The sequence below is a fragment of the Capra hircus genome, chromosome 15 (assembly GCF_001704415.2).
Source record: "Capra hircus breed San Clemente chromosome 15, ASM170441v1, whole genome shotgun sequence".
In the NCBI taxonomy this organism is placed as follows: domain Eukaryota; kingdom Metazoa; phylum Chordata; class Mammalia; order Artiodactyla; family Bovidae; genus Capra; species Capra hircus.
In genome coordinates, this window is record NC_030822.1 from 8,679,670 (window position 1) to 8,704,162 (window position 24,493).

At 44.4% G+C, this 24,493-nt stretch overlaps 1 protein-coding gene across 2 annotated transcripts in view; it reads right to left on the reverse strand.

The window, feature by feature from the left end:
* Positions 1 to 24,493, reverse strand: part of EXT2 (exostosin glycosyltransferase 2) — a 142,023-nt gene that overhangs the window by 22,905 nt on the left and 94,625 nt on the right. For both annotated transcript variants that reach the window (XR_001919203.1, XM_018059215.1), the window contains exon 10: positions 19,145 to 19,311. Coding sequence is in view for 1 of the 2 variants with exons in the window: in XM_018059215.1 (XP_017914704.1) it covers positions 19,145 to 19,311 (167 nt within the window). In the remaining variant the exon portion in view is untranslated. The remainder of the gene's footprint in view (positions 1 to 19,144; positions 19,312 to 24,493) is intronic.

Here is a 24,493-nt window from a genome sequence, read left to right on the forward strand (position 1 = left end):
CTGTCTGGATGGATCACGCTCACTCTAGGCATACACCAGTAAACCAGGCAGATAAGCCTGTCTGGATGGATTGCGCTCAAGGGAAATTTGTCAGTCCAGCCCCAGATCTATATCGTGGATATAATTAGTGACCTTGGTTATAAGAAGTTAGCCCCTTCCTTCCTTCTCCAGGGGCAGTGTTCACATGTGTTCAGGACTTCTGCCCCACCTCTCAAATCTACAGCCCAACCCAAAGGCTAGATGGGATCCTAGAAATTTTACTTTTAAAGGCTGCCAACTCTTACTCTAAAGCAGCCAACAGATAGTAGCAGCTATAATCACGATTAAGGTGAACCGTACACACCAATTTTGGAGCACCGAGAAATAAATCTGATCTGAGAAGTGAACTGTATATATCACACCCACTGGCCCACCTTGCTTTCCTGAGATTCCTTCTCCCAGATGTGACATGCCCAAGATTAGGGGAATATTCCATTCCTTTAAAGTTTTGTTTCTTTCTCTTCTTTCAAAACCAGGAATTGCTCTGTCTAATGCAATGACACCCACCAACCACTGTCTCAAAGTCCTGACTTTGCAAGCAGCTTTATAACTGGCGATGAATGGTGTAGCTTCACACTCGGGGACCCCACCACAGAATCCTGCTCGGAGGGCTGCAGGCACTGCCCTCCTGAGAGAGCTGCGGTGGGTTTCATTTCCCCTGGTCCCATGCCAAGTCCTGCCCACACACCTCCTCTAAGCACCTCCATCAAAATCAAGGCAGAGAAGCAGTCCATGCAAGACAAATTCCCTCTATCCCCAAATCCTGAAGCTCTGGATTCCTGGGGCAGCCAAGGTCTGTAATCAATCCCAAAGAGACAAAAGGCAGGTTTTGGAACAATAACCCGCAAACATATGGATCCTGTCAGGGCTGGAATATCATGACAGTTATCTCCTTTAGAATAGGGGGAGGGAAAGTATGCATTCTTTAAACCATCAAGTGGACCAACACCTCTTTAAAATAACTATTCCACATTACAAGCATTCATTCTTGAGGCAGAGAACTGCAGAGCCAGGTGGGCCTGGCGGTGCTGCGGACAGAAAAGATGGTGAAGCGGGGCGTGGGGGGCGGTCACAGAGGGCAGGGAGTGGACAGGTCAGCGAGCTCTTCCCTCACCGGCACAAAGCTCCACGGAAAACCATGAAATCACCTCTGTGGGATGGGAGACTGCGAGGAGACGCCCTTCGGTGGTCGGACGTGCCAGTGGGCAGCACCTCCCTCCTCTTCAGGATAAGGGGCCCGAGTCCTCCATTTACTGTTTCATTAACGGCTAGGCAAACAAATTCTGGGCCTGCTGTTTTACTCTGCTCAGTGGGGAAGGAAAAAGTGTCACTCTACTTTAATTCCCAACTGGGGGCTTTTTTTCTTTTTAAACCATCAGATGTTATTTCAAAGTTCAGCAGACATATTCGATTTCCTTCCCTTAATATTTGTTTGACTTACTCTCCGACGGGGACTGGGTGCTTTAGGAAAGCTCCGAGAGGTCAAACCTCATGGCAGCTTCTCTCAGCACCTCCGTGGGCCCGGGCCCGCTGCTTGGGGTCCGCTTTCAGCAGCTCGTGGGCAGCGCGGCACTTGAAAACTAGCTGCTTTCCAGGCCCCTCGAGTCTGGGTGCAAATCAGTGTAGGCTGGAGACAGCCTAGGCCTAACAGAGGATTCAGGGCTCCTACAGGCTGGAGACTGGGAGCCTGAAGTGATGTGGAGAGGACCCCAGGGAGGTCATGCTCTAGGGAGGACAACTCCCTCCGACCCGTCTTCCTCGGGTCTCCTGCGAGGGATGCTCTGACTGAACCTGGTGGGCAGGGACCCTCACAGAACGAGTCACTCCCTCACCAGCGGGTCCTTTCATTCCAGCTCGTTCTCTCATCTCGAGACAACAATCTCTATAAAGGCAGCTCTTCACGTGAATAAAAGGAAAGGAGAAAGACAGACAGATGTCCTTTCAACAGTCCACACTCTACTGACCCGCAGGGTGGCCAGGCCCAGGAAAGGGACTCCGGGGAGAACTGTCACCCACTCGGATGTAATACACAAGGCTCACAGACAGCTTCCAGTCATCGGCTTCTTCAGACTCTAAATGGAGAAGTCATCGCAAGTCCCAGACAGCCTTTGGTTTTCAAAAAGCTCAGCTTTCTGGCAGGAAGCTGCTGTGCAGCACAGGGAGCTCAGCTTCTTGCTCCATGAGGACCCAGAGGGGCAGGAGGGGGTGGGTGGGAGGCTCCTAGGAGGGTGTGTGTGTGTGTGTGTGTGTGTGTGTCTGTCTGTGTGTGTGTGTGTGGCTGTTTCATGTTGTTGAGGCTCCTAGGAGGGTGTGTGTGCATGTGTGTGTGTGTGTGTGGCTGTTTCATGTTGTTGTATAGCAGAAACTAACACAACATTATAAAGTAACACAACACTGTAGAGCAATTACATTCCAAAAAAAAAAAAAAGCTCAGCTTTGGCAAAATGGAGCTAGCTATTGTAAAGCTTGAGCACAGACCCAGTACAAATGAATGCTGATCCAGAACTGCTCTAGCAAGGTTTGAGTTTGCCCATGTCCCAGACAGGGACAGGCCTGGCTCGCTGGGACGCCTGAGCAGCCATGTGGACCGACTCCTGCCCTGGCTCCACGGGGAGCTGCTGCTACAGCCCATCATCCAGAGAGGAGCAGGAGACACCTGAGCCCCCAGTCCCTCCAGGCAGCCTCTGGGTCAGACCACATGCCGAGGGACGGGAACCCGTGGCGCTGGTTCCCCCTGCGGGCTGTTATCTGCATCTGGGCTCTCCTTTATGGAGGCTTTGTTTTTCATCCATGTGGGCTGTAAGAACCCAGCTTCTTGGTGCCCTAGGTGAAACCACAGGGTGTCGTGGGGCCTGTTGTAGGGCCCACGGCAGGATGAGACAGGTAGCTCCAAGTACCGTAAAGAAAACCCTCCCTGGATTCCCAACAACTCTTGAGCACAATTTCAGATTTAGGACTCTAGGGCTGAAGTCTAGCGAGGACAGCAGTTAATTCCCTGTCGGAAGGATCACAGCCACAGGTCGGTGAGACCCAGCCCAAGACGCGTTGTCTGAGGCCCTGACCCTGCAGGCGGCTCAGAGGGGGCGCCCAGGAGGACAGAGATAGCCTTTCTTCCTCTTCAAAAGTTACCCACCAGCTTTTTAAAAGAGTTGTTATGAAGTCTATGATAGGTTGTTTCCATCTTTCTGTTCTTCTAGTGAGAAGAGAAAAAGCGGGATGGTTTACTTAGAATCACAGAATATATCATCTCTCACTGGATGAATATATAGAGACCTTTAAAGTTAACTGATTCTATTTAAAATGTAACTGTTAGATACTACAGGCTCAGCTCTGGAATTCTCCAACTAGCCAAGCTCCCTCAACACCAATCAAATCCGAGCCCTAGAGGCACCCGTCTTTCCCTTCTCCCTTTGTTCTTCAACCCAGGTGAACGTTAAGCCACCACGACCATTATCTAACTGGCTTTTCCTGTCTTCAACCTGTCACCTCTAATTCATCCTGTGATCTCACTGACTGGACCATATATGTCTTTGCAAACCTACAACACCTTTTCACTGCCTTCGACTTTTCAGCTGACCTCTTAGCCTGTCCGTCACCTGGCCCTACATGGGTGAACCAACCCCAGCTTCCGATGTCAACCCAAATGCAAGTTCTGCCCCCACCACGTCCATTGGCGTACGAGTCCCCCGTGTGACCACACTCACCCAGCATGTTCTAACGTAGGTGCTTTTCCTCTTGGTGCTTCTACAGCAGGAAAACCCACCCGGAGATGGTTTCGAGTCCTCAAGGGAAAAAAAAAAGTGGGGCCTTCCAAACTATTCTGCTGTCTTCTCCTGATTCTTTACCTGCCATCACCTTGTGGAGTTGTGAACAAAATAGCAGAGATAAATTCTCATAATTTATTAGCACCCAAGCCGTTTACCCAGCGGCTGCCACCTACGGGGTGTGGAGGCAGCAGAGGAAGGGATCAGCACTTTGTGGGCCAAACAGCACATGGCTGCTCGTAGTCAACTCTCAGCCCCACGCGAACGACTGACTTTATAACCAGGATTATTAGCCAAGAGAGTTCCACATCTCTCAGGTGAAAAATGTTCAACACTTCAGTGCTACCAATAATTTTTATGGTTGGAAATGAGGATCAAAGTATGAAAGGAAAAATAAATTCCCGGGTTCATACAGCCAGCCAAGTCTGCATGGCTCATTTTCTGCCACATGTTTTAAACGGCCTCTCTGAAAGGCGGGGGAGGGGAGAAGGAACAAGTTTCATTTTATTTCTCAGCTCTTTAGGTTTGAAATAAAAGCAGACGGACGTTGTGGGGGGGGGGGGAATCAAACATTCGAGTAACACTATACACTGCTACTGTTCCCCCAGGAGCTCCTTGCAAATGAGTATCAAGATACTCAATAGATACTTTCCTGGTAAAATACATAAACAGATAAATAAATTATCCCAGGCTGAAAAGAATTTCCACATCTGGTAGCTCACTAGAGCTTGTCAAACAAGTCAGAAACATGCAGGGCCAGGGAAGATCACTCTTTTGCTCCTGATTTCGGGGCTGGCTAGAGAATGTAACATTTCCCAAAGCTCTTTGCCTTCCAACAGGGAATACGACCCATTTAAACAGGCAAATGACCCCTGTGTTTTCTTCCAATTAAATAATGATACCCAGGCATTAAGTCTTGAATCCAAATGTCTATGTGCTCAAGTCACAGACACTGGAAGGAAAAAAAAAAAAGAAGGCTTTCTTATAGGGTCTGGCCTTTCAGTCCCGAGAACTTGCTAGGGTGTCCCTTAAAGGGTTATAGTCAACATACTTTTAACACCTTAGAGAAGTAACATAACCTCTTCACACCTCAGTTTTCTCAGCAATAAAGCATGAAGTGATAGAATGGTCTCCAAGGTTCCCTTCCCGTTCTGACACCAAGACAGCTTTCTGCCTGGGGTGCAATGAATGGCACCCGCCACAGGGAGGTTTGGATCCTCTCTGAACCAGGCTGGTGCAGCAGCCTTGTTGGGGGATCCCGGGACAGCCTCAACATTCCCTTCGTGAGCTATTGTTTCGCAGAGGCTGGCTGAGCACTGCTGTGGCTCCAACAACTGCCTCCGGAAAAGGGATTCCAGAGGTCATGAGCGGTTTCAAGCTAACAGCCCAGGTAGCAGAGATCTTCCTCCATCACTGCTTTCATCCCTGCATGGGGCTGCCTTCCTTTCTCACAGCTCAGGCAGGGAGTGTACCACCACCGAGCTGCCTTCAGCTTCTGCTCCAAGCCCCTTAAGCAACCCGTGGAGCCTGGTGCTTTAAAACCATCTCTGTGGAGTGATGCTTCCAACCCTCCAAAAGCAGCTCTGCTTTAAAATGCCCTGGTTGGTGAGAGACATGCCTGTTTGTGAGATTGCCCTGTGGTTTGTGAGAGACTCTGGGGCCTGAGCCTGCATGTTAGGTCTGAAGAGGGACAGCAGAACCATGATCCAAACAGGCCCCGGTCACCACACTCTCCTTCACTAAGGCAGCGGCCCTTTCTCCCTTCCACTCCTAACGCGCTGCTGGCACCACCTCCAAATACCCCTGGATCCTCAGAGGGAGTCTGGCACTTCCTACGCATAGCATTGGATACTATTTCATATGAAACCCCACCTTACACGTTTGCCTGACTTCTGATCCCTTAGATTCATTACAGCTGAGGGACTGGGGGAAGTCATCTGGCCTATTTTTCAGCTCCAGGCAGGACTAGTAAAACCACCTTGGACGCTGGAGGGCCGCTGGCTGCCCCTTTCGGAAAAATTCCCATGTGGGAGACGCCTCTGTCTCTGGAGTCACAGTAAGAAAGGTCTGCCTCATGGTTTTCCTTTGATTCCCACATATTAAGCACTGTTTAAACCATTTTTTATTTAAAAGAAGATTGTGATTGTAACTACTACAGAAATGATAAAGGCTATAGACACACACAACCAAACCAAATCAGAAGAAACAAAGTTGCATATTCTAGAGAAGAATAAAAAATTTCAAATAAAAAATTTTGATTATATTAAAGGTGCCAATGTACCTAACCTCACCTAAGTGACCTACTAAGGCCGTTAAGTCTTCAGCTGCAGAGTGTCTAGTCTTTCTAGGGGCCTACGGAACATCTACCAAAATAGACCTTTTACTGAGCCATAGAGTCTAAATAAATTCCAAAACAATGAAAGCCTATGCAGTACATTTTCTGACCACAGTGGAACCAAATCAGAAATCAATAAGAAAAACATAATTTTTAAAACTGACAAAAGTATGCAATATATTAATGTTTTTATGGGTCAAAGAAGATATTACAATAGAAATTAGAAAATATTTTAAACTTGATAATAAAATAGAACAAGTCAAAACTTGGAACGGCACCTAAAGCCCTAATTAAGGAGAAATTTACAGCTTGAAATGCAAATATTCTAAAAATGAATATTGAGATCACTGATCTAAACTATCAAGCCAAGAGGTTAGGAAAGTAACAGCAACTTAAACTCCTGAAACTGAGGAAGAGATTAATCAAGAAAAGAATAGTTAATAAATATAAAACAAGTAAACACTAAAGAAAAGTGTATAACAAAATCAAAAGTTGATTCTTTGCAAAGAATATGACATTGACATTCCTTCACCAAGGCTGATCAAGAAAAAGAGGGAAAATGAAAATTATCAAGAATGAAAAAAAACACATCATTTCAAAATCTATAGAATTTATAAACAATAACAAGATAATGCTCTGGATGATTTTATAGCAATGCATTTCACAATTTAGATGAAATAAACAGAGTCCTTGGAAAACACAACTTATCAAAAAAACTTAACACAAGAAGAAATAGAGAGTCTGAATAGTACTAGAGCCATTGAAGAAACTGGGTCTGTAATAAACCTGCTAGAGCGCTGGCTGAGAACAAAGGGAGAGGAGATGGGTAGCTGCTCAGGACCAAGCTGCCGGAGCAAGAAAAGAGCAGCCATGAGCCTTTCTTCTTTCCTTACGCATCAGACTCCATGGACTGCAGCCCACCAAGCTCCTCCGTCCACGGGATTCTCCAGGCAAGAATACTGGAGTGGGTTGCCATTTCCTTCTCCAGGGGATCTTCCCGACCCAAGGATCGAACCTGAGTCTCCTGCATTGCAGGCAGATGCTTTACTGTCTGCGCCACAGGGAGGCCCCATTCCTTATGCATATACATCCCAATTTATTTGTCTCCTCTTCTCTTCCAATGACTATTTGATACAAGAATTACTGCCAGGATTTACTTGGTATATACAAGGTACATACTTTATACAACTTATTCTTTGGATGTTTGTGGTTTCCTCAGCTTCTTGAGTCTATAAATTTAATGACCTTACAGACAAATTTTGCAAGCTTTCAGCCATTATTTCGCCAAATATTTTTTCTGCCCCACATTTTTTCTCCTCTCCTGGGACTCTGATGACATGAATGTTATATCTTTTGTGACTGTCCCAGCAGCCCCTGAGTGTCTGTCCACTTTTTGTTTTTTTTTTCCAATCTATTTTCTCCGTGCTATTTAGACTGGATACTTCCTATTGTTTCATCCTCAAGTTCACCAATTCTTTCCTGTTATTTTCATTCACTGATTGAGCCCATCAAGTTTTAAATTTTGGTTACTGAAATTTTCAGTACTGAAATTACCATCTGGTTTTTCTTTATATCTTCTGTTTCTTTGCTGAAAGTGGAAACTTTCTATTTTTTCCACTTAACAGTGCTCTCAATTGCTTATTAGAGGATTCTTTTTTAAACAGCGGTTTTAATATCCTGGTTAAGAATTCCAGCATCTGTGTCATCTTGGTGTTGGCAACTATTGATTATCTTTTCTCAGTAAGGCTGCAATTTCCCTGGTTCTTTGTATGAGAGTAATGTTGGATTTTTTCCTGAACATGTTGAGTATTACTATGCAATGCTGCTGCCTTGTACGTGTTCAATTTTAGCATGGAGTTTAGGTTCAGAATGCATGTCCTGATCCACTTCTGTGGGCTGAATATCAATTTAATTTTCAAAGACTATATTGGGGCTATTCTGGTCTACCCAACTTGCATGCTACCCAGGGGCCACTCTGGAACCTGGGCAGTATTCTACACCATAGTTTATTTCTCATAGCTTTTCTTGTGTTGGTTCTGGTCAGTTTCATGCATGGGCTGCTTTGAAGGGAGAGGAGCACTAGTGTGCTCAGAACTTCACACACAGATTTAAAGAACCCCTCCCTAACGCAACCTTCCCTCCACTCTAGCTGGGAAGGGATGCGACGCTGCCTCTTGCTGCCCCGTTGTCTGGTGCAGGCTGGGGATGGCAGACTGGATTCCCCCCACCCCGACAACAGTCTCTGCAGCTGCCTCTCTGCTGACATTCGCTTCATGGAGGACATGGATGGTCAGGTGGGCTCCATTCACAGTCCCCAGAGTGGACAGGGGGCAGGGCAGGAGCGCCGTCTCTGCTCCTGTTAGTGCAGGATGGGGATGGACGGCAGAGCTCTGTAGACAATCTCTATAACCACAGCCTCTAGCTGGCAGGGGGACATATGGCTTCTTTGGTGGCGTTTGCCTGGTGTACAGCGGGTATGGTCGGAAGGTTCCATCTGCCTCTCTGCCTTCTTCCCAGCCCTTACAAGAGGAAGTGGGGGATGGCTGTCTGCACATTTGTTTAGCGTGTTACCTGTCCCTGTGCCATAGCCATCTCTAGCTCTGAGGCTAAGGTGTATGAGAGGCAGGGAGAAACGGAGGAAGAAAGGAAGGGGAAAAAAAAATCCAAGGGAACTGCTGGAACATCTCTTAAGTCCTGAGGATCCTAACCAGTCCGTCTTTCTTTTCCAGAAACAAGATGGGATGTGCTTGCTCAATCTTGTCCAGAATTGGAAGCCTGGAATTTATTCATTAAGGTATAAAATATTAAGGAGACCTGTGACTAAATTAGAGAAGGAATTCATCATTACACAGACATTGATATTTATGACCATTGGGACTTCGTTACTCCCCTTCTGGGGAGGGAACGTGAGGCCTCTCTCTGCATAAAGGATAGTTACATCTTCTCAGTGGAAGAACAAAGTTGCTGCTGCATGGAAGTACCAATATGCGTAGAAAGGTGTATGGGGGCTGTGGAGTAGCCGAAGGGGTGGTGGACTTGCAGCTCCTAGACCCTAAATTCTGCCTTGTGATGTGGGGGCTGAGACTCAACAAATATCTCATGGTGACTTCCTGTTAGGTTCTGTCAATAGGGGCACCAGATAGAAATTAGAAAACTGGAGAAAAGGAGAAGAAAAGTACTTCTGTTTTGCCTGCTTTTCCCCAACAGCGTGGCATTTCACCCATGTCGGCAGGTGGTTCTAACCTCTCCTGGCAGAACCAACTTCATCTTGACCTCTTGGAGTTACCAGCAATAGCAGCCAGTAGCCCCACCCACCTCAGAGGTCTAAGGCCCAGCCCTGGCAGGAAGGGAGTGGGACGGGGTGTCTCTCCCACCCTTCCAGGTTCTGACACCCCCACCCTCTTCCCTCTCTTCCTTTGCTTCTCCCATCCTAGGGGTGGTGGATACACTCTGGAATTGTTAACTCTTTGTACTTTCAGTATTCACTCTCTGCCCTCTCAACTCTCTAACACCTTGTACTAGAAATTTTCACACGTTAAATCCATTCTATTGAAACCGTTAGTATAGATTCTGTTTTCCTGACTATATGGATTATTTGTGAATATTAAAATATGAAGCAAAATGTTCAGGTGTTTTTACCTTCACCAAAAAGAGGTTCCAAACAAACCGGTCTGGGTGGCACAGAGGCAAAAATGGAACAGTTACACAACGGCATCTTTACAGCTGGCATGGCAGGGGGAAACAGCACTGATCTGAATTACATGTCCTTATCGCTGTGACTCACTAACTCGGTTATGCTTTGTTGTTTAGCCACTGAGTTGTGTCCAGCTCTTGGAGACCCCAGGGACTGCAGCACGCCAGGCTCCTCGGTCCTCCACTATCTCCCAGAGTTTGCTCAAACTCATGTCCATTGAGTCTGTGATGCTAACCATCCCATCCTCTGCCTCTACAAAAATGTTAAAATATATATCTCTCTCTCCACATCTTTATCCACTCCTCCGCCGTGGACATTTAGGCTGCTTCCATGTCTTGGCTACTGTACACAGTGCTGCAATGAATGCATGGACTCTTTCAGATCATGGTTTTCTCCAGATACAGGCCCAGGAGTAGGACTGCCGGATCATGGGTAGCTCTATTTTTGGTTTTTTAAGGAGCCTCTGTACTGTTCTCCCTAATGGTTGTACCAATTTACATTCCCACCAGCAGTGGAAGAGGTTTCCCTTTCTCCACACCTTCCCCAGCACTGTCTGCTGATGTTTTCCATGATGGCTATTCTGACCAATGTGAAGCGACACCTCACCGTAGTTTCGATTTGGATTTCTCTAGTGATGTGTGGATTACTTAGTTATGTTGAGCATGTTTTTATGTGCCTCTTGATCATCTGTACATCTTCTCTGGAGAAATGTCTGCTTAGATCTTCTGCCCACTTTTTTGATTGTTTGTTTTATTGACATTGAAGTGCATGAGCTGTTTGTATGCTCTGGAGATTTACCCCTTGTTGGTCACTTTGTTTGCAAATATTTCCTCTCATTCTGTGGATTGTCTTTTTTTGTTTACGGTTTCCTCTGCTGTGCAAAAGCATTTAAATTTAATTAAGTCGAATTTGTTTATTTTTGTTTTTATTTTCATTACTCAAGGCAGTGGATTGATAAAGATCTTGCAGTGATTTATGTCAGAGAGAGTTCTGCCTATGTCTTCCTCTAAGCCCTTCTTTGTTATAATACTCTTTAAATGCCTGTAAGATCTATAATGGCAACCTTTCCTTAATTCCTTTTCATTCCTAATAATGATAAGTTGTGTTCCTTTGTTTTGAGTGGTTTGGCTAGGGATTTATCAATTTTGTTAATTTTTTCAAAACGTCAATTTTGGTGTCTATTAGTTTTCTGTTCTGTTTTCTAGCTTATTGATTTTATTAGCATTTATCTTTATCCTTTCCTTCTCTACTTGCTCTGAGTTTAACTTACCTCTTCTTTTTCTAGCTCCTTAAAATAGAACAAACTTTAGGTGACTGCTTTTAACCTTTTCTTCTTTCCTATTATATGCATTTGCTTGTTATAAATTTCCCCGAAGAACTGCTTTAGCTGCATCCCACAATTTTTCTCCAGGACTGGAAAACAATTTACTTATAATAGAATCAGCAGTTCACAGTCTGTGTTGATGAAAGCACACAGTCATCTAACCATCATCACGATCATAAGAGAACATTTCCATCCTGAAAAGTCCCTTCTGCTCATTAGCTGTCAGGTCCGCCCTCACCCCTGGCAACATAGTTTTTCCTAGAATTTTATGTGCAGAGCATGTCAGTAAGTGGTCTTTTGCATGTGGCTTCATTCTCTCAGTATAACAGTTCTGAGATTTATCCATGTTGCTGGATATATCAGGAGTTTATTTCTTTTTATTGCAGAATGATATTGCACAGCATAGGTATTCCATATTGTTTCTCCATTTGCAAGTTGATGTACCTAGGTTTTCTATATTATGAATGAGGCTATGAATTTCTTTTGGAATCTGGGTCATAGAAAAGTGAAACTTTTTTTTTTCTTTTAAACTTTATGAGAATCTGCTAAACGTTTTTCCAAACTGGTTGTACCATTTCACATTTTTACCAACAATGTTATGAGAGTTCTCAGTTGCTCCACAATCTAACCAACGTGTGGCACTGTCAGTATTTCCAATTTTATTTAGTCATAGTAGTGGGTAGGCTGCAGTCCATGGGATTGCGAAGTTGGACACGACTGAGCGCCTTCACTTTCACTTTTCACTTTCATGCATTGGAGAAGGAAATGGCAACCCACTCCAGTGTTCTTGCCTGGAGAATCCCAGGGACGGGGGAGCCTGGTGGGCTGCCATCTATGGGGTCACACAGGGTCGGACGCGACTGAAGCAACTCAGCAGCAGCAGTGGGTATATAGTGATAAGTCATTGTGCTTTTACCGTAGAATTGCCCTAATGATTATAAGGTGGAGAGTTTTTCCATATGTTAGTCTATACCTTTATATTTTCTTTTATGAAGGAACTGCTCAAATCTCTAATTGACTTGTTTTCTCATTATAGAAGTGTGAATAGTTCTTTATATATACTGAAAATATTTTTCTCAGTCTATAAATTGCCTTATTTTCTTAGAAGTGCCTTTTTAAGTGTTGCTAATTTTGATGAAACCCAATGATTTCTTTTATAAATTATGTTATTTGTCTCTTACTTTAAAAAAAAGTCATTGCTTAGCTCAGGCACACTAGAACTTTTTTCACTGTTACCTTGAAGACGTTTTTATGATTTTAGTTCTTGCATTTAGGACAAGATTTATTCTGAACTGACATATGAATATCAAATTGCTCCAGCACTATGTAGTGAAAAGCTGATTCCACCTCTACTGAACTGACTTGGGTCTTTTGCAGAAAACTGACTGACCACGCATGGAGTCTATTTCTAGACTCTTTATATCCTGTTTCACTGATCTACACGTCTAAGTTTACACCAATACCACAGGGTCTTGATTACGTTAGCTTTCTATGTCTTAAAATAAGGCAGTCTTATAATTTTGTCCTTCTTTCTTAAAACTGCCTTGGCTTTTTCAGGTCCATTGTGTTTCCATTTCAATTTTAGAACCGCTGTCAATTTCAGTTTTCTAAGAAAGCCTTCTGGGATCTTGACTGTGCTTGCTTTGAATCTATAAATCAGTTTGGGGAGAACTTACCCCTTAATAATAGTGAATCCTCGGATTCAGATGTATGATACATCTTTCCATTTATGAAGCTGTTTGATTTCTTTGGGCAATGTTTTATAGCTTTCATTGAATCAATGGGGCACAAATTTTACTCAGTTTTTCAAGTTGACTTGCCCTACCCTTCTCCATGCAGCCACTGATCTTTCAGTCACTGAAGATTTAGTTTGTGTTTCCTATAAATGAAATCATAAAATATGTTCTCTTTTTCACCTTGCTTCATTCACTCAGCATAATTATTTTTAAATATATCTATGGTCCCATCACTTCATGGGAAATAGATGGGGAAACAGTAGAAACAGTGTCAGACTTTTATTTTGGGGGGCTCCAAAATCACTGCAGATGGTGACTGCAGCCATGAAATTAAAAGACACTTACTCCTTGGAAGAAAAGTTATGACCAACCTAGATAGCATATTCAAAAGCAGAGACATTACTATGCCAACTAAGGTCCGTCTAGTCAAGGCTATGGTTTTTCCTGTGGTCATGTATGGATGTGAGAGCTGGACTATGAAGAAGGCTGAGCGCCGAAGAATTGATGCTTTTGAACTGTGGTGTTGGAGAAGACTCTTGAGAGTCCCTTGGACTGCAAGGAGATCCAACCAGCCCATTCTGAAGGAGATCAACCCTGGGATTTCTTTGGAAGGAATGATGCTAAAGCAGAAGCTCCAGTAATTTGGCCACCTCATGCGAAGAACTGACTCACTGGAAAAGACTCTGATGCTGGGAGGGATTGGGGGCAGGAGGAGAAGGGGACAACTGAGGATGAGATGGCTGGATGGCATCACATACTCAATGGACGTGAGTCTGAGTGAACTCCAGGAGATGGAGATGGACAGGGAGGCCTGGCGTGCTGCGATTCATGGGGTCGCAAAGAGTCGGACACGACTGAGCGACTGAACTGAACTGATGTTGTATGTATCAATAGCTCATCTACTTATTACTAAGTAGTACTCTACTGTATGGATACACTACAATTAGTTTATTCATTCAACTTCTGATAAGATTTTTTTTTTCCTCCAGTTTTTTGCTTTTACAAATAAACATTGCAAGTACAAACACTAAAGCTTACATTAGCGTACAAGTATTTACGTATACATATGCTCTCATTTTTCTAGGGTAAATCTCTGTGGGAAGAACGAACAGTGGGGTCACACTGTAGATTTACATTCATCATTTTACACACCAAACTGTTGTCTAAAATGGTTATGGACCACAGTAAAGTGGAAAGGCATGCAGGCCAGAATAATCTGTCTCCTATCTTTCATGTGCATGCTGGTAGTGAAAATTTGTTCATTTATCAAATATTACTAATTATTGCTGAATGGATTGAGCTGGGTTAGGCACAGAGGATGCAGCAGTGAATAAGACGGCCATATTTCTGTCCCTATGGGGCTTACATTCTAGAAGAAAAGCAGGCACTAAACAACACACTTCACAAGCATTTGCTTACAAAGAGGGTGAGTGCTCTAGTCTGGAGACTTTCTGAAAGCTTCTTTTTATCTGAGTGCTGAAGGATGAAAAACAGTCAACAAGATAGATATAATCCTAACACACAGTGATAACTGTGACAAAGAAGTAGTTCTGGGCTCCCACATAACCCCCTAGGACATAAATTTTTATTAACTGATTTGTTTATTCTCTTAATCCATCAAGTCTACATGAAAATAATCCCAGGCTTTGGCATAAAAAACAGGATTTAGGAGTACCATCCTCTTCTGTCTTCTGATTTTAAACACAGAACTGGGTACCCTCCCCGGAAGAGAACTGTCCCTTCTGAATGATGAAAACAACCACAAACCCTCCCCATGAATCACTGGATCACGAGAAGGCTGGCAGCAGTCGTGGCAGAGCAGCTGATGAAGCATCTCATGAAGAGCACAGCATGGGGCCCACCAGCCAGCACAGGCACTTACTAAGCGCTGCCCGCGCAGTGGCGCTACACAATCTTATCTACTGTGCACAACAACCCAGCGAGGCAGACACTGTCAGCACCATCCTGTGCAAGAATAAACCACAACCCAGACAGAGTACATAACTCGGCCATGGTGACAGGATAGAAACTTAGGTCTAGTACGAACTTTTTCATACTATTAATTATTATGCAAAAGATAACTTTACAACAGCACCCTAAAGCACCAGTGGTAGGGATGCCTAAGAAATAAATCTGTTTTCTTTAGTACCAAGGTAATTTAGTGATGGACAAGTGATAGACAGATGGTTCTGAGGACTACTTTTGAGGACCAGTAGTCTCTGACATGGTAAAATCCTCAAGGAGGACAATATAGTGTTACCCAAACTTGGATTCAGATCCCAACTCTTCCACTTATTTAGCTGCGTGACTGTAGGCAAGTCATCTAATCTTGCTTAGTCTCAGTAAAGAAAGGAAAAAAAAAAAAAAAAAAAAACAACCCAATAACTGCCTAGGAGGTTTGGGAAAAGATCATTCAGTTCAGTTCAGTTCAATTCAGTCACTCAGTCGTGTCCGACTTTTTGCGACCCCACGAACCGCAGCATGCCAGGCCTCCCTGACCATCACCAACTCCCGGAGTTTACCCAAACTCATGGCCATTGAATCAGTGATGCCAACCAATGATCTCATCCTCTGTTGTCCCCTTCTCCTCACGCACTCAATCTTTCCCAGCATCAGGGTCTTTTCAAATGAGTCAGCTATTCTCATCAGGAGGCCAAAGTATTGGAGTTTCAGCTTTAGCATCAGTCCTTCCAGTGAACACCCAGGTCTGGTCTCCACTGGTGTATGTAAACACCCATAAACAAACTGGTAGCAACATAGTAAGCAACACATAGACGGTAGTTAGGCAAGCTATTCCTTTCTTAGCATCTGGAGAAGACCCCCCATTACTAGAGATGAAGGGTGTCCCTGCTCCCTACCTCCTGATACACAATTGACTTCTTCAGAGGTAATGTGGAGTAAACACAGGGCATCAGAGGAAAGAGATGAAGATTTAAGCTCAGTCCCTCTGGGTTTTGCACTTCCTCTCCTCAATACATTTTTTTGTCGCTCTAAATGAACTCAAAGTTGAAAGAGATTTCAGGCTGCAATATTTCTGAGGTCCCAAGATTTTAAGCCAGGGTTGAAAGGAATTCATCCAGGGTACCTTTCTTTCATCAGACTTCATTTAGACCGACTGCAGATAGCAAAGAGGCAAGCACTCTGTCCATCTTGGCTACCTTTCCTCATTTGAAATGTTCCCATTTCCCACCTTCCTTTTACCACAAAAACAAACACATGGCTATAGTTTGAAGCCATTATATGCAATGGAGAGAGAAAACACTGGCAGGAAAAAAACAAGGTGTGTTTGCCATGAGTTGGCTAGAGAAATAAGTAATTTGCTTTTTTTAAAAAAAGGGAATGATAGTGTATGAAAAATCACCCAACACCCTAGGTGTGATGATAAGAAACACATCTCTATGAATGGAAATAAACCCAGGAAGGTGAGTCTATGTACTAGCTACTTTCACGCCTTTCACTGGCCAGTAATGGTACTGACCAGGGTATTCACATATCAGCCTGATTCACAGCAATTTCTTTTATACTCAATGGATACATAAATATATTTTATATATAATATATATCATATATAATTATAAAATGTTGAACTTAAAGGTCAATGTTCAGAAAACAAAGATCATGGCATCTGGTCCCATCAATTCATGGCAAATAGATGGAGAAACAGTGGCAGACTTTATTGTTTTGGGCTCCAAAATCACTGCAGATGGTGACTGCAGCCATGAAATTATAAGATACTTGCTCCTTGGAAAAGAAGTTATGACCAACCTAGACAGCATATTAAAAAGCAGAGACATTATCTTGTCAACAAAGGTCCGTCTAGTCAAAGCTATGATTTTTCCAGTAGTCATGTACAGATGTGAGAGTTGGACTACAAAGAAAGCTGAGTGCCAAAGAATTGATGCTTTTGAACTGTGGTATTGGAGAAAACTCTTGAGAGTCCCTTGGACAGCAAGGAGATCCAACCCGTCCATCCTAAAGGAGATCAGTCCTGGGTGTTCATTGGAAGGACTGATTTTGAAGCTGAAACTCCAATACTTTGGCCACCTGATGTGAAGAGATGACTCATTTGAAAAGACTCTGATGCTGGGAAAGATTGAGAGCGGGAGGAGAAGGGGACGACAGAGGATGAGATGGTTGGATGGCATCACCGACTCAATGGAAAGGAGTTTAAGTAAGCTCCAGGAGTTGGTGATAGGCAGGGAGGCCTGGCATGCTGCAATCCATGGGGTCACAAAGAGTTAGACACGACTGAGCGACTGAACTGATAGATAGTTATTTATATATAATACACATTATATATAATTATTTTTATATATTTCCATATATGTTAAATTATTTATGTCCATGGGATTCTCCAGGCAAGAATACTGGAGTGGGTTGCCATTTCCTTGTCCAGGGGATCTTCCCAACCCAGGGACTGAACCCAGGTCTCCTGCATTGCAGGCACACGCATTAACCTCTGAGCCACCAGGGAAGTCCAGATATAAAAAGGGCTGCAATGTGGAAGACCTGGGTTCAACCCCTCAGTCGGTAAAATCACCTGGAGACGGAAATGGCAATCCATTCCAGTACTCTTGCCTGGAAAATTCCATGGACGTAGGAGCCTGGTAAGCTATAGTCCATGGGATTACACCTGGGGCAGTATGAGCTTTTAATTTTTGGTGCTGGTGGTCACAGGGGGGATTCCTATTTCTTCCCTTTAAAATCCACTTTTAGTGGACACTGAATTTCCAAATACATGAGGTTTTCTAAAGTATCTTTGATATTAATTTCTTATTTAAATGCTTTCTTCTCTGCAATAACTGTGTTGTTTTTCAGTCTTCTAACTTTATTGAGGCTTTTAATGGCTAAATCAAAGATATCTCTTGGTAAATGTCATACTGCACTGGAAAATAGGTGAGTTATTTTCATATCTTTAAAAATGTGATTTCCAACATAATCCCACAGTGCTAAGAGAATAGACTCTATGACTTCAATACCTTTAGACCACGAGATTTTTGCACCTTGTTTTATGTCCCTGGCTATGTTCCAATGTCTCCTAGTTTACAGTCTATGGGAACTTGAACAGAATTTGTATCCTATTATTGTGTGAAAGTTGTATGAATCTTAATTATGCTGAATTGGTTCATGGTGCCTTTCAGGTCTATTATATCTTTCTACTTTTCTGCATATTCATTCTATTAATTTTTGAAAGTCTGATATTGAAACTCCAACTAAAAATCTTAATTTACCTACTTTAAAAAAAGAACTGTAATATATAGCAGAACTATTTGTAACTTTGTTCTGTATTTTCCAAGTCTCCTATAAATGTGCTATCTTACTTTGATAATTTAAAAAACAAGAAAAAAATCCACTTTTAAGGCTTAGAAAATAAATTTCTACAACACATGTACCAAATATGGCTTCATTAAATAAAGTTTCAGGATTTCTTGGAACCTCAAATTTAACAGATCCTGAGTCAACTAAAGAAGATGGTTACCTCTCTCCCCAAAGCAGGATGACTACTGGGGATAAATTCCCCCACTTTCCCTTGTGCCGGCTGTGGCTAATTGATGTGCACACCCTGTTTTGGTTGGCTCTGATACCCTCAATTCGCCCCCGCAGCCCCAGGCCTCTGCCTGTCACCATCACGCATCTCGTGGACATCCTCCCTGACAGGACGCATCAATTCCTAGTGCTTTTCACCAGGCCTCGGCTCTGGCACTTTCCCCTGGGGAGACCTTTCCTGGTCTCCATACTTAACCCTTGAACCCGGCCTAATCCATCAGCCTCACTGAATGAACGGTGATAGAGAATGCTTCTCCCCAAAGACAGGTAGCCAGCCTCTGCACTTAAAACTCAGAAAGCAAGCCATCAGCGGGGTCTGCTTTCTGTCTGTCAGTGTCGCCAGCTTCTTCACTTACTGATGTTTTTATTGTAGCCATGCCCAGCTGCTTGAGTCTAGGCAGTGCTCTTCATGGAGACATCAGTAAAGGGCTTGTTAAACCTCATAGATGCTCTTTTGAAAACATCCCCTGGGACTCTCCTTGGGAGTTCCCCAAACTGGCAGACAGCGCAATTGTCATTTTGGAATAGGGGTTCCCCGAAGCTCTAAAGAACAGCTTCATGACCCACACTCCCAAACACGGTTTTTGGGTACTACTACAAATCACAACTTCAGAGAATGAAATATAACCCTCTGTATTAGAAAAGACAAGCAATAATGGGCAATAAATATTAAATATGAAAACACACTGTTTGAGATCTCCTTACCTCATAACCGAACTGCAGTTCATCAGAGGTCAGCATGATGATATCATCATCAATAGCCAGGACGGCCTCTGTCTCGATTTCATCGTAAGGGAAGAAGCGGTTACTCAACTTGTTTTCAGCTGTTCTCACAACTTTTAATGGAACCCGGATTTTGGGCCACAGAGAATCTGGAAATAGGAAAAAAAAAAAAAAAAAAAAAACCCAAGGTATTTATGACTCTTCTTACTTCTTTGAAAAGATAAACTGGTAAAAGCCGTGTCTCACAAATCAGACAGAAGCAGCAACTCAAAGCTGTGACTCTCATGAAATCCACAGGCACAGGGCTTTCCTGGTGGCTCAGTGGAAAAGAATCAGCCTGCCCATGCACGAGATGTGGGTTCAATCCCTGATCCAGGAAGACCCCACATGCCACAGAGCAACCGAGCCCGTGTGCCACAACTGCTGAGCCGGTGCTCTGGAGCCCAGGAGCCCCACCTACTGAGCTCACGAGACGCAACTACGGAAGTCCCGTGCGCCCTAGGGCCCATGCTCGGAAACAAGAGAAGCCACTGGAAGGAGAAGCCCTCGCCCCGCAGCTAGAGTAGCCCCCACTCTCCATAACTGGAGAAAAAGGCCATACAGCGACGAAGACCCAGCACAGCCAAAAGTAAATAAACAAGAATATGGGGAAAAAACAAAAACCGCATGTACAACTATAGGAGGACACTCTTAAAGATGGATTTTTATGATATATTATAAATATCTCTTCTCTCTACATCCTTACAACACTGCTGCTGCTCAATGCTGTCTTAACCAGAATCCACAAACAGGCTCCAAGCCACAACTGAGAGGCAGGGCGGGGGCGGGCCAAATGACTTGATGGAGGTCACAGGGCAGGACAGGGGCAGGCATGGGCCCTGTCTGCCTCATTCTCAGGCCCACGGTTTGAACACCAGGACTTGACCACCTGGCCACCTCCGCATAAGCCTTCCAGGTGTGTACACCCAGCCGCAAACGTGCCTGCAGCCCCTCTGGGAAACATATGCTGAAAGAAAATAAGAGTGCCCACCTCCACCACCAATGGCTCCCAAGGCTGCCAAAGCCACCCTCACACAACCGTGGCCCTGAATGAGTTCAGCTTTCCTAACTCAGCACCTCACTGCTCAACAGCTGCTCTCTCCTGATTCACTGGGTTTGGGTTCTCATCATGACCAATTTACAGAGTAAATATCAAATTTCTAGGTCTGATTACATGGGATTTTCTGGTATACTGAAGACCCATGAATTTTTTCCCATTCTACTTTGAAGCAATTCAACCTCAGGTTCCTCATTTTAAAGTGATGCATTTAGCAGAGAATGAAATTAAGACTTCTTTGGTACAGGACCTATGTCCACAGACCTCAGGGTTCTTTACAGAGGGCAGTTTGTTCTTCACGCAACATTCGTCAGATGAGAACAGAAAGGTATCATATTGCTTCCAGAAACCTAACACATAATTGTGGGATGGTCTAGTTTTGTGAGTCTTGAAGCCCCAAAATGCCTGTGGCCACTCCGAAGTCACCATACCGAAGAAGTGTGACAGCGGGAAAATCAGGAGGAAAAAAGGTTGCCCTAACAGACACCAGATAAAATATCTTAACTTCTGCATAATTTACACTATGTCCAGGTAAGGCGCTCCTAGGTTCTTGGAAGAGGCCTGTGAAAGTGAGAGGCCCTGTAATTAAAGAAGATATTCCTTCATCTCTCTCTCTATATATATATCTTCTTCTTCTTCATATATATATATATATATATATATATATGAAGAAGATATTCCTCAAGTTCTAAATAAGCCTAGAGCCTAAAACTCCTGGTGACTCAGATTGTAAAGAGTTTTCCTGCAATGCAGGAGGCCCAGGTTCGATCCCTGGGTCAGAAAGATCCCCTGGAGAAGGGAATGGCTACCCATTCCAGTATTCTTGCCTGGAGAATTTCATGGACAGAGGAGCCTGACAGGCTATAGTCCATGGAGTCACAAAAAGTCAGACGCAACTGAGCTACTAAGACTTTCAGAGCCTGAAAAAGCTTAGGGCCTAAAAATGTGTTCAACTCCAAAAAAAGGCATGTTTGGGAAAGGACTGGAGACCAAAGAAATGATCCAATGGGTCAGTGCCTTTTAATCAATAATCAACCTGGTCCAGAATGACATAATCCAAACTGTCTTCAGAATAAATGGATAGGCACAAGACTAAGAGACTGGAGACCTGAGTTCTGCATTACCCATGGGGTTCTTAGGCAGGTCCCTTCTTCTCAGGGTAAGAATACGTGGAGAGAGAGAAGGGAACCTTCATTAAGCAACCAGTATATGCCAGATACTTCATAGGTGCACTGTCATTCATCCTCCTGACAACTCTATGGAGCAGAAATTGTTTACAAAGTAGGATTCACAAGGCTCAGAGAGGTTAAATACATTGGCTGGGGTTAGGGCTAAATGATACAGCTAGTATTTAAATCTAAGTCTGTTTAGCATCAAAGACCAAAAGGACCCGCACCACTTATTGCAGCTTGAAAATGTCATGTTTCTCTGGATCTGGAACAAAAACAATCATCCTTATTCTTCTCTGCTTCCCATTCCCTCTTCCAGTTAAGTCAAAGAAATCCCTGTCATAAATCCAAATCCTCAGAAAACATGACTAAACTGTAATACCTAAAAGTGAAGGAAGTTACAGCTCTAACGAGATCAGTGGTCATCTTTAGATCAGCGGTTCTCAAATGGTGTCGGGATTCCTTCGTGCTCTTAAAAACTGCTGAGATCCCCAAAGAGGTTTTATTTATGTGGGACACACACACACAATTTATTATATTCTGAATGAACACCAAGGGAACTTTAAAACCTCAGGACACACAAGCACACACTCCGTCAGCCAGGAGAGTGGTAATGTCATCCCATGTTGGGCAGCCCCTGGAAAACCCCATTATGCACATGTGAAAAATATAAGCGTGGGAAAGCAGCGTGACTCAGCATTCTCAGAGAAAGAATTTCAGCCTCACCAACCCTGTGAAAGGACCTCAGGGATGCTCCGCAGTCCCCGGACTGTCTGTGTTCGAGACCTTGTATTTAGATTTGGGTATTGCAATGGTGCTGCCCAGCGTGGCTCAGATGATAATCTGCCTGCAATGCAGGAGACCAGGGTTCAATCCCTGGTTCGGGAAGATTCCCTGGAGAAGGGAATGGCAACCCACTCCAGAATCCTTGCCTGGGGAATTCCATTGGCAGAGGAGCCTGGAGGACTACAGGCCGTGGGGTTGCAAAGAGTGAGACACGACTGAGCGACCAGCACACAAACGCTTACAACAGAAGAACCAACCAACTGGGAGATAGGAGTTGATGAGGACAGTACAGGTCCTCAGATCCAGATCTCTTTAGACTGAATATGCCAGTTGTCACGCACTGCCTCTCAGCTTCAAATTCACCCTTCACTGCCCTGTGGGTGATACTGGCAGCCAGCCCCATCACAATTTCCCCTTTGCCTGCTGACATGACGTTAACCTTTATCAGCAGCAGGTGCTGGAGGGACGCTGGGAGGTAAGGGGCTTTGCTTCCTGCTTCAGGTGTGCCTTTTTTTACTTGCTCCTTTGGTTCTTGGCCAGCAGGCAGGTAGCAGCACCCCTCTCCAGCACGTGTAAGTGGAACCCCCAAGGGAGGCTCCCAGCAGGTTCTATCGACACCCCAACAGGCTCCCTAAGGAGTCTGACAGCTCCTCTGCAGGCAGTTTCCTGGCAGGTTCTGTGATACCTTCAGCAGCAACTCAGCTGAGGTTCTTCCCTCAGGTGGTTCCTCAGGAACTGAAGCCCTTGCCAGTACCCCACTGAGTCCAATAACACCCCCCGGATGGCTTCCTGTTGAATTCTGTGGGTATCCAAAGGGGCTGCTGGTTTCCTGTTTGCCAGTCTCAGCCTGTGGCACCTGAGCAGCTCCACCATGCAGTGGGTCTGAATCTCAGACCAAGCTGGGGGGGGCGCTCTCAATCCCCAGGCTGATTTCCTATAATCCCGGGAGCTCTTGTTACCCTTTAGCCACCCATCTCCTAGTCCTAGTTAACAAGTCCTGGTTAAAACTTGAACGTTTCCTGGTCAGGCTGCTGTGTGGCTTCTGCCTCCCACCTGGAACTTGACTGACACACTAGGGCTATCAGAAGGGTTCTCAGATGAAAAGGCTTCTGAATGGCTTCTCTATGGCTTCTGAAGCTAGAACCATGACCAACGCCTGGGTGAAAGTTACAGGGAAACTGGTTCAGGCTCAAAATCGGTAAGAGTGTCCTGATGGAGTGAAATGCCTTCAGCAAGGCTATGTGCCCTTCTACTTGAAATGTACTAACTTCAGAGACCAAACAAGACACCTCTGCGGACTGTACGGACAGTAACATTTCACAGAGAGAAGAGTCTTTGGAAAGAGCTTCAAATCTCAGGTGTTTGTATCCCTTATCAGCCATGTGATCTTGAACAAGTCCATGATTTTGTACCTGTTTCTTGACTATGAAGATGGGATAGTGATGCCATCTTCACCTGTGGCAAGGCTGAGGAGAACAGGAATGCGTTTAGCAGCTCAGTGCCCAGCACGTGGCAGAACTTCCACCAAATGTTGGCTGTGCTTTCCCTTGCAAGTCTCTGTCTATTTACAGACCAAAGGATGTTTTCGAACCCTAGGTAGTGGTGGCAAAGTGGCACACATTAGATCTCGTACATCACTCTGACAGTCTAGTGGCATGTCCTCAGCTTTCATCTTCAAAGCTCACTTTGAGACCAGCAGAAACCCTGCCATTAATCCTCTAGAACTGAAAAAACCTAACTTGCCAATGGAACAAAGAAACATGGAACTCTCGCCAAGGAAATTTCACAAGGCAACAAACAGCCCCTCTTTCTGCAATACAGAGAGAGGCTAGAAAACAGGCTAGCTGCTTGTGTGACGCGGAGATGTTCCTCTACCCTGGATGAGAGGGACTCTCACCCGGGGAGTGTGCACAACATCTTCAACAGGGAGTTTTCCATGTTCTTTACCTATGTGTAGCCAGAAAATTACTCAATGTCTAAAAACAACCTTCCTCGATTAGGTCTTTGATAGGGAAGTTTCAGCAAGTGAGGAAAGCTAAATGGGTACAGATGGAAATAGAATGAATCGTGGCTTTCTTGGAAAGGTGATTACCTTTTCGTGTTCTGAGCTGGGTGTGGAGAGCCAAAGGCAGCTTTGGTAAAAGGAGTCTCCATCTCCACGGTCCAGCTCCCTATGAGCCATCGCGACCACAAGGAAGGGCTCCAAGTAGAACTCCCAGTTTCTGTTTTCACAGCTTCAAATAGAACAGGTCTCTAAGGAGGGGACCCAACTTCCGTGGG